Raw genomic sequence first — 13240 nt, 5'->3', positions numbered from 1 at the left:
GGCCTTGCCCCCAGGGAGACCATACCCTCCGTTTATACAAAACTGAGAAACCTTTGGCCAATGATGCTCCAGATCAAATTTGGTCAAAATCCCTTCATCAGTACAAAAGGAAAAGGATCTTTGATGTTTTCCTCTGTTTCCCCTAAGGGGCCCCACCCATCTGCCCCTGGAAGGGGGCCCACACACCTAGCTTAGTTTATACAAAATTGATTCTTTTGTCCCTAATCATGCTTCAGACTGCATTTGGTTTAAATCCCTTCACTTGTATAGTAGGAGAAAACAATTCCTCTATTTCCCCTAATGGGCCCGCCCCTCCGCCCCCAGGGGGGGGGGGGGGCCACACCCTCCGTTTATACAAAATTGAGTCTCCTTTGTCCAAAGATGCTCTAGGACAAATTTGGTCAAAACCCTTCTATATTGGTTGAGAAGAAAAAGATTTTTTAAAGATTTCCCTATTTGGCCACCCCTCTGCCCCCAGGGGAACCATACCCTCCGTTTATACAAAACTAAGAACCCTATGGCCAATGATGCTCCAGACCAAATTTGGTCAAAATCCTCTGAGCCGTTCATGCAGGACTAATTGCGTTTTGAAGGAAAAAGTTGACGGACGACGGACGCTGGGCCATGGGATAAGCTCACTTGAAGTGAACCGTCAAGACTCGAATGACTTTGTTACATTTATTACTCTATAGACAACCGTGTCGCACTTGTAACACTATACCTTCACTACTATAAATGCATTACGGTATACCGTGACTATAATAAATACATTTGTATGGTAGAAACGTATCTGCGCATATTAAAGCCATTAAAGCGCTAGACGAGGTATTCCGAAAGAGAACCCGAGACTATTCCGAATGATTCACGTGGATAAACACGTTTAGTGCTTACACGTTTTCAGCAACGGGATCTTGATGTCGGATACATTCATGGATGCGTCTGGTTTTAAAATGGACATTTTCCTGATTCCTAACAGAAAGCAACTTGACGTAGTGTATATATTGTGTGAATTATGAGTTCTTGGATATAAACAGAAGCTTAATGGGTCGGTTTGTGAGCACATTAGCTGATTCAGTGCGGACTGTCACAGGGTCCGCTGTCACAGTGATATTTACTTTGTGAATCCTGTTGTTTTGGTTGCCTATGTATATGTTACTGCTGCATACAAGATATAATTATGATCCTTGTTCATCTTTGCTGCATTTTATGTAAGTATTAAAAAGAAAATACTGTTGTGGATTTGTGTATGTTTGGAGGGGGACGTACGACGCCATTTCTTGCCGTGTTTCGGTGCATGTCTGTTTTAGCACACACTTAATATATAATGATACAGATTAAGTCCGAATATTTCATTAGCTCACCTAGTCTAAAAGACCAAATTCGTAAAACGACTTCTTCTTAACCACTGATTGGAATTTAAATAAATTTGACTGGAAGCATCCCTAGGTGGTGGGGATCTATCTATCTATATGTTATATATACGATCTATATGTTATATATATATCACTTAGTAGTAAGAACATTTGTTCATGGTTGCTTTAGTATTACATTTTAGTGTTGGAATTAGGTTTAAATAGTGGTGTTTTTTTTATTACAGACCCAGAAAGTGAAATACATTGAGTGGTAAGTCAATTATCATTACATTGTTTGACTATACTGACTTTTTGTGTATAATTTAGTAAGATTTACCTCCCTTATTGTTCTGAATTTATTTGCAAACTTACATTGATTGTAGATTGGATTGTCTCCCTTGCATTTCAACACTGTTCAAATTTGCATATATATGTTTTAAAGTGAAATATTTTATTTTCCTCCATTAGCGAATGAAAAAGTTACCTTTCTTTCACTACATGGCACCAAAAGCTTGCAAAAACAACAGTTGTTTTTGTTTTAAAAAAATAATCTATTTTTAGGTGAAATAGCTATGTTATATATATAGACTCCACAAGAGAATGGTGATATTTAATGGTGTCGTCAGTAATAAAGCACTTGCGTAAAATATCAAAATATTAGCCACACTCGTGAAATATAATTTGTTATTACTGACGACACCATTAAATATCCTCTATATATTGCTTTAAGCAACTTCTTCTCTATAACTAAGCAATGGATAGCAACCATATTTAACTGGTAGCATCCCTAGGTGGTGGGATTTTAAAATTGTACAAATAGNGGGGGGCCCCCCCCCCCCCCCCCCTCCCCAGGGGGGCTGAGGGACAGGGCCAAAAGGGGGCAATTTGGCTATATATTGCCTTAAGCGACTTCCTCTCTGGGAATAAGATATGGATTTCAACCATATAAAATTCAATTCAAATTTATTTATTTTTTAAATTATGAAGCCAGCATAGTCCACTTAATCATGTATAATTATGCCAATTTTAGTGGTGATTTTTAAAGAAAAATTGATGCATGTAATATTACAGGGGATCCACCTTATTCATTGTACAGAATATGACCCACGGCCACTACGTTATTGTACAAAATGTACACTGCTACCATAGAGATAAGATGTTTTTGTGCTGACTGAAAATGCTTCGGTACTTTGAAAAGATGTTTCAGCAATTGGGTAAAGATGTATGAGATTGGGCTTACAGTTACATTTGTTTCAACAACCGTATTTCACCGCAAATAAGCCCCCGACCCTAGTGAAAAAACATAGACCAAAAGTAGGGAGGGGGCTTAATTGCGAGCAACCCCCCTGTTCACAAATGTCTGCCATCTTGGATATATATACCACTGTTTTGATCTATGACCACACTAAATATCATGTACTTATACACTGTAGTTGCTCATGCTGTAAAAATTACAACTTACAGACAGAATATTAAAATAACGGTCACCAAAAGTTGATAAGTTGGAATTGATGATGGTGCTGTTGTTTTTCTAAACTTATTTTCTATCATCTATTGGTCTCGATAATTCAATTTTATCAAACATAATTTTTATTATTTTTTGTTGATAAGTCAATCAGTACTCTTTAAGACACCCAATACCAAAATTCAGAGGTGTAAACAATTCAATAGCACGACAACCAGGCTCTCTGGTGTTTGGCTTTAGCGCCATTACAAGATTTGAATATATACTGTACTATAGCTAGTCCAATAGCCAAAGAAATTTGAGTATACAAGGCTGAATTAACACAAAACCTTTGTCTTAATCATACAAAAACAACACAACAACTTATCTAAATGTATGTGCAGGCTGCAAGCATTATGAGTAAGAGACATGTTTTTATGGATAAAAGTCTTCCTAAAAACAATGTATTCTATCCAAGAAGCCATGCTTTGTTGACACTGTGTATTGGTTGATACAAATTTCAGAATGGCGATGTGAACAAACTGACATTAACAGAAAGATTTTATACGAAAAACAACTATCAATTTGAAAATGATTTTACCGCTCTGTAATAAATCATAAATGTATTTTAAAATGTATTCATAATTTGTTACTTCAGTACAGATTATAGATAGGTATGCCCTTAAAACAGGCCAGATACACACATCAACATTTATAATTGCTTGTAGACCTTAGCTTTCAGTCAACTAATTAGGCTGTCAACCTCTCTAGACCTCGTAGTCAACCTCTCTAGACAGACCTCGTAGTCAACCAAGGCTGTCAACCTCTCTAGACAGACCCCGTATTCAACCAAGGCTGTCAACCTCTCTAGACAGACCTCGTAGTCAACCAAGGCTGTTAATGGTACACAGCTCTTTTATTAAATCTGGCTGTCATGTATAAACCACTCCTAGATCTAGGCCTTCCAGTCAACTAGCTAGGCTGTCGTCAGCTTTTTGACTTTGTAGTCGACTAATTAAAAACGGCTAACAACCACTGTTCGACCTTGCAGTTGACTATTACCATCCAATGTCCAGGCCTCACACTCATATCAGCATTTATAATAGAGCTATCAACGGCCCTCACAGTCAATGAAACTGGTTGTCCAATGTTTTTGACCTCGCAGCACATAGGAGCTGTCAATTATCTAGACATTGCAGTCAAACATGTCTGTCAAACACTCTAGATCTTGCAGCCAACAAGAGCTGTCAATTATCCAACTCCAAGATGTCATAGTTGAGAAAGGCTGTCAAACACTCTAGATCTCAAAGCTGACGAAAGCTGTCAATCATCTGAAACCTCACAGTTGAGAAAAGCTGTCAAACACTCTAGATCTCACAGCCAACACGAACTGTCAATTATCTGAAACCTCACAGTTGAGAAAGGCTGTCAAACACTCTAGATCTCACAGCCAACAAGAGCTGTCAATTATCTGAAACCTGGGAGTTGAGAAAGGCTGTCAAACACTAGATCTCACAGCCAACAAGAGCTGTCAATTATCTGAAACCTCACAGTTGAAACAGGCTGTCAAACACCCTAGATCTCGCAGCCAACAAGAGCTGTAAATTGGCTTAAACCTCAAAGCCGATAAGCTATATGGCTGCCAACTGCATACTCTAGACCTCAATGCTGATGAGCTGTAAATTGGCTATACATCATGATCACATTCAAGTAAGGGTGTCAGCTGCATGCTCTGGATCTCACAGCAGACGAGAGCTGTCAATTTGTTTATCCACAGAAATGTGATCTGTAACTTCAAACCTATGTAAATCTGGCTAAAGACGTAAAGGAAGCTGATTCTTCACAATTGTCTGAATGATAAATAGAATACAGTGTATTGTTTTTGTTTTCTAGATTTTGTACTTGAAGAAAACCCCTGTCATCAATGCCAACATGGCCTGTGAACCAGATTCCAACTATGGCTCTTATTGTTTAAGGTAATTCGTCTTAATATCACTGTGTTTATGTATCAATGTGTTCCTTATAATTTTGGAAGTCAAAATCAAATGATGGCTGCAGCAACAGTTTAGATAAGTGAATGGTTCTCTTTACATGTTCCTGTCCATGTTTTTGTGCATATTTGTGATAAGTATCATGATATATTGTCATAGGAAAAAGGGTCAATTTAAAAGAACTTGTCAGAATAATATAAAACTGAATCTTATATTTTATGGATCAAGCATTTTCGTAAAACTAATGATTGATTATGAAATCTCAGCTAATGCCTACCACTAATAAAAACCTGTGTATGGCTTTTGGTATATATTGTAGGATGTGTAACCGTTGACAACTTATATATAACACCTAGCGGATACTTAAAACTACCTAAGCTCTTTTGAAAAATATTGTGATACAGCAATATTTCATTTCTGTATTGTGGTATATACATTATAAAATGACTGCGTATTGTGGTATACTGGTCTTTTAACCCTTAAGCTTTCACCCCCAAGTAACTTAAGTAGACTCTACCATGCATTGATATGGATGAGTCCATTATGGTCTACAGGGTTGAAAGGGCTAAGGATCAATATATTGTGACAGCCCTAATTCAATCAAAGCAAAACAGTTGAACATTTGCAAAGGTGAAAATGAACACATTAGAAATGGCATAAGTGCAGCTAGATAGTTTTTGTAATTTGATTTCAGCACTGTCCAGAGCAGCAGTAGCAGTATCAGCATGTCGTTGAACGAGAGTGACCTGGTGGAGGACCAACCATCCACCAGTGGTTGCAGGTTTGTACATGAGCAAATCATTGTTATGTACGCTTTGCAGGGACCTTCATGTATCTTTCGGGTCGTTGACTTCTTGTTTTAAACACATTTGGAAATATTCTATCCAGTTTGATAGGGATCCTATACATATATCTGGTGACACGTATACACATATTTTGTTTTTATAAATATATGAAAAGAATTGATTCATTTTTATCTTACTGTGTTATTAACATGGGGTCTGTACCTTTGTACAATTGAAGAGTAGGTTCAGGAACCACTTGGGCCTGTATTTATGAAACTCATGCTTAAAATCATGAATTCCTTGCTCAAACCAACTTTCTTGTAACTTTAGCTGAAATGATGTGATACAGTCATAAACTGTAGACACAGGACGCGGTCTTAGGACTTTAAGGTTCCCCTGAATTCTTCAAAATCATTGACATACATGTATTGTGAATGTTTATTAATTCATCATTGGATATAGAAATTGGGCTTGACCACAACATTTGAATGGCTTCATAAATTCAGGCTCTGTTGTTTATTATGTAGATTTACACAGTTTACTGTTGTTTTTTATTCATATACACCCTCATGAATTGCCCACAGTGATCTCTATGAATGGGATTGCCTGTCCTTATAAGCTAATTTGCTGACACTTTGTATGTTTTGGAAATTTGTAGTAGTGAACAGCCTTACACTAAGAAGTTAGCACTGAGGAAAAGTCGTAAGGAGCAGGTAAAACGCTACCTGAAAGAATTAAAAGGACTTGTTGTACAACCTTCGGGCAACTTGGGGACACTGTCCGCTCTCCAGCAGGTTGTCGACACATTCAAACAGATAAAAGGTAAGGATAGCTCTCCAACAGGTCTTTGACATGTCCCAACAGATCAAATGTAACATTTTGTCCGGGCTGTGACTTTATTATACAATTGGTGTGTAGCTATATCCCAAACTGACTGGTTTATTAGCCGTTTGGGATAAACACAATAAAATAAAACCTACCTCTGATTTTGTAGATGTTGCTTTTCCAATTAACTTTTAGAATCATTCAACAAAATTTATTTACAGTAAAATGTGGATTTTATACCCTACATTATTGTTTGTTGGGGTTTTTTCAGAGGAAAAAGAATTGTCGTCTAAACTTGCCAAACAGGAAAATGAGTTTAACCTTCCGTTTGATGAGCAGAATGACCTTAACTCAGTGTGTTTGAACCATGAGGTATGTATGATGGTTTCAGAAATATTGGAAGCTAAATCTTATTCACTTCTAGATAAGCAGGAGTATACTGTTTCTTTTCATTGAAAAATAGCTAGAATGAAATTCCATAATATATTCATTTGCAGAAAGTTTGGAACATTAAACCAACTCTGAATACATGAAATAGATTATTTAATTTAATTTTAATTTAAACCTATCTTTATGACAACATGACAATTCTGTCCTTCCTACATATGCAGCATTTTGAGAACTCAGTCAATTGGAAGGAATTTATCTAAATTAATGCATTTATATTTTTAGATTTCCCAATTAGGAATTTTAAAGGGGTAAACTGGGAGAAATCAAATACTTTTTCAATTGGAAAAGGGACCTTTAAATGGACTTAAAAAGTACCCTGAAAACCCCCTGGAGAATCTGTGGTTTAGTAAGAACTTAGGTGCTATATAGGTTAACTGACTACAGTACGAGACCAGGGATGTGTTACACACTGAAATGTCCCTAAGATAGTGACTGATTTCTGTTGTAGGAAGCCTTGTTTTTCACTCTGAGGTACCCAGACCTTAACATTGGTGCAGTATCTAAGAACATTACAGATGTACTGGGCTATCCAGAGGTGAGCTTTTGATTGACAAAGACTACATGTCATTGTATGGTTTCTAAAAACTAAATTAGATTGTTTCATAATTAGTTGTTAACTTTCAAGAACTGTTTTCTTATTCAAATATTCACAATTATAACAGAGCCTAGCCCTTCATTTTGTTTTCCTGTTGGAATACTTCACAATGTGATCAGTTTTATATAGCCCATTAAACAAGTAAGTAGAACATTTCAAGACATACAACAGATACATAGCTTCAACTGTGAATCTGCACAGAGTGCTCATAAAAAGAGAGCAACACATATGTAGATCTATATGGTATATATTGTATTTAATTTTACATATTTTAGTAGTGTCCTTCTTTTGTAACTGGAATTACCTATTTTAAATACCTGTATGCTGCTCCCCTAGTTCTTTTAAACTGCTGTTTGGAAATTAACCAAATTTAATTGGAAGCATTGCCAGGTAGTGGGGAGGGGTTGAACCCCGTCAAAGGGGACTGAGGGGCGTGGTAAAAAAATAGGTAATTTGGCCATATTGTTTTTAACAACATCTCCTCCAGAAGTGTGAGATGGATAACAACAACAGTCGGTTTGAAGCGTTCTAAGGAGGTGGGGATTCAAAACTTGGCCTGTTGTTATGTTTTGTAGCCGGACTATCTGGTTGGAAGGGATATTTGTAACTTTGTCCACAAGAAGGACATTGTGACTATGAACAGCAGCATGTCTGTTCACCAGGAAATGAGGGATGAAGATGGACTCAGCAGCAGTGACAACAGTAAGCATATAATGCTGGTTATCAGGAAGTGTATCTAACCTTTGTGAAATCAGGACCTATGATATTTACCTTCATGACAGCAACATATCTCTTTCTTTTAGTAACAGTGACAAATCCTTGTGTGCTTTCTTTTAGTAACTTTTAGTTACAAAGACAAATCCTTGTGTTCCTTTTAGTAACAAAGACAAATCCTTGTGTTCCTTTTTTATTTACAAAGACAAATTATTGTGTGCCTTCTTTTCGTTACAAGGATATATCCTTGTGTTCCTTCTTTTAGTAACAAAGACAAATCCTTGTTTGCCTTCTTTTAGTTACGAAGGCAAATCCTTGAGTGCCTTCTAACTGTAACATACCAGTGTATGACCGGCATATCACTGTGTACCCTTGGTACTTAGGTGTGCAGGTTTTAACTCTTACCATTCAGTATACATGTATCGCATTCAATATGGGTTTTTCTTCATTATTGTTGACTTGTGCAATACGACTTGACTATTAATAATTAAAGTTCATCAGAATTCAAGATATAACACTAGAAACATTTCTTATTGTTCAAATTAAATTAATGTATTTCTGTTACATTTAATATATTATTTATTCGTTTTGTAACTTCTCATTTTTTTTAAATTTTACAGACGAAGGAGAAGGCAGATTCCAAATTCAGAAAAAACTCTTTTACTTCAGGCTGAGGTAAGTTTTAGAGGTTCAGAGTCACGAAAAATATTTTACTTCAGCTGGAAGTGTTCGGCACCATTACCTAGAATGAGTTGGTGTAAATAGGTAAAACCACATGTGTTCATATGATGTCTCAGATTGCATCGCTGCAGGTATGGATATATTGAACCAGGGTTTTAGCTATTGATGTCAGATGAACAATTTGCTTTTGTTGCATAGCAACATATTGTTCTTTATATGAATATGGCATATTTTCTACAAATCATTACTTATCATTACCCCATTCTGATGTTCAATTTTCTCCCCAAAACTTGAACCGAATAACATAAACAGAAAAATTGATGCAAAGGATGGAATAATGATGAAGTATTGTTACTATAGGGTTAAATGGTACAAAAACGTTCTTGTTTCAATTTGTCAAATTAGTTGATGGATAATAAGTGATGAGTTGAAGCCCAAAAGGAGTTCTGGCTACTGGGATGATATAACATCTGGTCTACTTGTTACCAAAAAACATAATCTAGGCTCACTCATCCCACAGTCACACAGACAAGGCATCAATCCCTGTCAAATAGTCACTAAAAATTTGAAATGAGCAAATTATCAAAGTTGACACATTAGTCACATAAAGACAGGTGGTAAATCTTGGCCCATAGCTGTGGTTTGTTTCCCAAATTGGATGTGAAAAGGTATTGGGTCACCTGCCCAACCACATGGGTTTTTATTAGAATACTCCAGTTTCATGCCACATCAAAACCATTTGTGCCTTTTCATCTGGGCCAACAAGTTGGAAAAACACTTGTTACATAATTGTTGTAAAATAAATACCGGTAAAGTTTAAATTTAGTAAGTCTTCCATCAAAAGTCAGACATTGATTCTTTATGGATCTACCAGGACTGAAATTCAAAAGGAGAAATTCAAAAGGACTTAAATTCATTTGAAACACATATTGTGCTGAAATCCATCGAAGCAGACTGGTGATATATGTAAACTAAGGAATGTTGGTGGTAGAACTGTGATCTAGACTGCTGATGTAAAGGTATACTTAGTAACTGTAGAATATTGTGATTTGTCTTTATCACAGGAAATACAAGGTTCTGACAGGGGGATTCAGCCTTTCCTCAAAGGAAACGGAGTTCCAGACATTTCAGGCGACAGTTGCCCAGCAACCGAATGTCTCAGATCCCACACACAAAAAGAAAAACAAGTTGTCAGTTGTGCTGAAATGTGTGCCAATGAGATCGGCGTATGAAAGTAAGCTTTTCTTTTTTAGAAAAAATTGTTACAGAATGCTTATCTTTTGAAAATAAACAAATGTATTTAAAGGTCTTTAACCTTAATTAAGATTATGTTTCTTTATCTTGGGTACTCAATCGAAAATGAAAATTAACATGCGCTGTCCCAGACATTACAGCTTTTTCAATATGAATATGAAGATGAAACTGAAAATTACTCACAGAAAAGTTTCCTGTTTCAAATTTCAAAATATTTGAAAAGGCCAAGTTCCTGAAAATGTTGATTAACGTTGGAACATACGACAGTGTTAATAGAAACTTATTTTATATAGACCCCCATGAGTCCAGGCAATATTAGTACATTGATTTTGAAAATTGAGAAGAGTTTAAAGCTTTCCTCCTGTATAAATATTGACCTATGTTTTTTAACAGGTGAGAAGTTACAGAATATGACATTTTCAACCCGACACAGTTTATTCTGTAGCTACAGCCATATTGATTCCAAGTAAGTATGCATAGCCACGTTAGTTTGTTCATGGTCCTCCCCAGTCTACCCTGTCACATAATATACTGACAAGGCGTTTACCATGGGTGCCTAAGAAGACACTACCAAAACAAAAGAATACTGTACAGTAAATTGAAAGGGGGAAAAAGATGAAACTAAAAGTCCTTAGTTTTGTTATGTTGGGGCTAAAGACCTTTATTTAATGTTAATACTGCAGTAAATAATATCTTTTATTTATCCATTGTTACATATTTTCAAAGTGTCTGATTTAAACTTTTGTGTCCCCAAGATGAGAACACTAAATATATTCTGATTCTGTATACATAGGTTCCATATTAATGGCCCCCACTATCATGCAGTGTGATGAAGCAGGTCAGTTCCTTCATAACATGCCGTCAAGCATTTACCATTGTGATATCTGTTAGAGCCTATTTGTGTTTTAAAGATAGAGTTCAACATGTATGATCATGTCCAGTACCATTGAATGGCTGGCATGCTGGCGTATATCAGATCAACAAGATCAGCTGAAAAATTCCTGTTCGTGGAAACAAGCAAAAAAATGTCACATTATCTCTCAACTTTCATTGCACATCTGGGATCAACATGCTGTTAACTTGCTTCAGCATAAGTTGGGCATCTTTAACTGGTAGCACACAATTAAACAATGAAAATGTATATTGTGACCTGTAACTGACATTTTACTTTGAATTTCCAGGGCTATTCCATTGTTGGGGTTCCTCCCTCAGGATATTGTTGGCATGTCGATCTTTGATTTTTACCATCCGGATGACATTGAGTTGCTGTATGGTATCTACCAGCAAGGTAAGAACTGATTCTGTACTAGCTCAGAAATCTACTCAAACAACCAACGTAAGGTCACATCTACCAGCAAGGTAAGAACTGATTCTGTACTAGCTCAGAAATCTACTCAAACAACCAACGTAGGGTTACATCTACCAGCAAGGTAACTACTGATTCTGTACTAGCTCTGAAGTCTACTCAAACAACCAACGTAGGGTCACATCTACCAGCAAGGTAACTACTGATTCTGTACTAGCTCAGAAATATACTCAAACAACCAACGTAGGGTCACATCTGCCAGCAAGGTAAGAACTGATTCTGTACTAGCTCATAAATCTACTCAAACAACCAACGTAGGGTTACATCTTCCAGCAAGGTAACTACTGATTCTGTACTAGCTCAGAAGTCTACTCAAACAACCAAAGTAAGGTCACATCTACCAGCAAGGAAACTACTGATTCTGTACTAGCTCGGAAGTCTACTCAAACGACCAACGTAAGGTCACATCTACCAGCAAGGTAACACCTGATTCTGTACTAGCTCAGAAATATACTCAAACAACCAACGTAAGGTCACATCTACCAGCAAGGTAAGAGCTGATTATGTACTAGCTCAGAAATCTACTCAAACAACCAACGTAGGGTTACATCTTCCAGCAAGGTAACTACTGATTCTGTACTAGCTCAGAAATATACTCAAACAACCAACGTAGGGTCACATCTGCCAGCAAGGTAAGAACTGATTCTGTACTAGCTCATAAATCTACTCAAACAACCAACGTAGGGTTACATCTTCCAGCAAGGTAACTACTGATTCTGTACTAGCTCAGAAGTCTACTCAAACAACCAAAGTAAGGTCACATCTACCAGCAAGGTAACTACTGATTCTGTACTAGCTCGGAAGTCTACTCAAACAACCAACGTAAGGTCACATCTACCAGCAAGGTAAGAGCTGATTCTGTACTAGCTCAGAAATCTACTCAAACAACCAACGTAGGGTCACATTTACCAGCAAGGTAAGAACTGATTCTGTACTAGCTCAGAAATATACTCAAACAACCAACGTAGGGTCACATCTACCAGCAAGGTAACTACTGATTCTGTACTAGCTCAGAAGTCTACTCAAACAACCAACGTAAGGTCACATCTACCAGCAAGGTAACAACTGATTCTGTACTAGCTCAGAAATATACTCAAACAACCAACGTAGGGTCACATCTACCAGCAAGGTAACTACTGATTCTGTACTAGCTCAGAAATATACTCAAACAACCAACATAGGGTCAAATCTACCAGCAAGGTAACAACTGATTCTGTACTAGCTCAGAAATCTAAGTTGGCCAACGCTGGTCTGTGTGGCTTCTGATTGGTCGAAACATTTAGGGCTATAACTCTATAAGACTGACTGTGTTGTTACTCTGTGGTAGTGATACAAAGGGGGTACAACTGACATCAAACAACTGACTGTGATGTTACTCTGCGGGAATGATACATAGGGGATACAACTGACATCAAACAACTGACTGTGATGTTACCTTGTGGGAGTGATACATAGGGGGTACAACTGACATCAAATAACTGACTGTGATGTTACTCTGGGGGAGTGATACATAGGGGGTACAACTGACATCAAACAACTGACTGTGATGTTACCCTGTGGGAGTGATACAAAGGGGGTACAACTGACTGATGTTACTCTGTGGGAGTGATACATAGGGGGTACAACTGACATCAAACATCTGACTGTGATGTTACTCTGTGGTAGTGATACAAAGGGGGTACAACTGACATCAAACAACTAACTGTGATGTTACTCTGTGGGAGTGATACATAGGGGGGACAACTGACATCAAACAACTGACTGTGATGTTACCTTGTGGGAG

The 13240-nt window shown here is 37.2% G+C and overlaps 1 protein-coding gene across 2 annotated transcripts in view; it reads left to right on the top strand.

Annotated features, from left to right (window-relative positions):
* Positions 1-859: 859 nt before the first annotated feature.
* Positions 860-13240, top strand: part of LOC110464561 (period circadian protein homolog 2-like) — a 29409-nt gene continuing 17028 nt past the window's right edge. For both annotated transcript variants that reach the window (XM_021519834.1, XM_021519833.1), the window contains exons 1-12: positions 860-1208; positions 1598-1623; positions 4690-4772; positions 5482-5568; positions 6231-6394; positions 6669-6769; positions 7296-7382; positions 8018-8144; positions 8777-8831; positions 9902-10071; positions 10485-10557; positions 11273-11379. In XM_021519834.1, the coding sequence (XP_021375509.1) occupies positions 4729-4772; positions 5482-5568; positions 6231-6394; positions 6669-6769; positions 7296-7382; positions 8018-8144; positions 8777-8831; positions 9902-10071; positions 10485-10557; positions 11273-11379 (1015 nt within the window). In that variant the 5' untranslated portion in view covers positions 860-1208; positions 1598-1623; positions 4690-4728. The remainder of the gene's footprint in view (positions 1209-1597; positions 1624-4689; positions 4773-5481; positions 5569-6230; positions 6395-6668; positions 6770-7295; positions 7383-8017; positions 8145-8776; positions 8832-9901; positions 10072-10484; positions 10558-11272; positions 11380-13240) is intronic.

The sequence above is a fragment of the Mizuhopecten yessoensis genome, unplaced genomic scaffold, assembly GCF_002113885.1.
Source record: "Mizuhopecten yessoensis strain PY_sf001 unplaced genomic scaffold, ASM211388v2 scaffold11009, whole genome shotgun sequence".
Taxonomy (NCBI): domain Eukaryota; kingdom Metazoa; phylum Mollusca; class Bivalvia; order Pectinida; family Pectinidae; genus Mizuhopecten; species Mizuhopecten yessoensis.
Note: the sequence above shows the minus strand (reverse complement) of the source record. Positions and strands in the feature narration are given on the sequence as shown.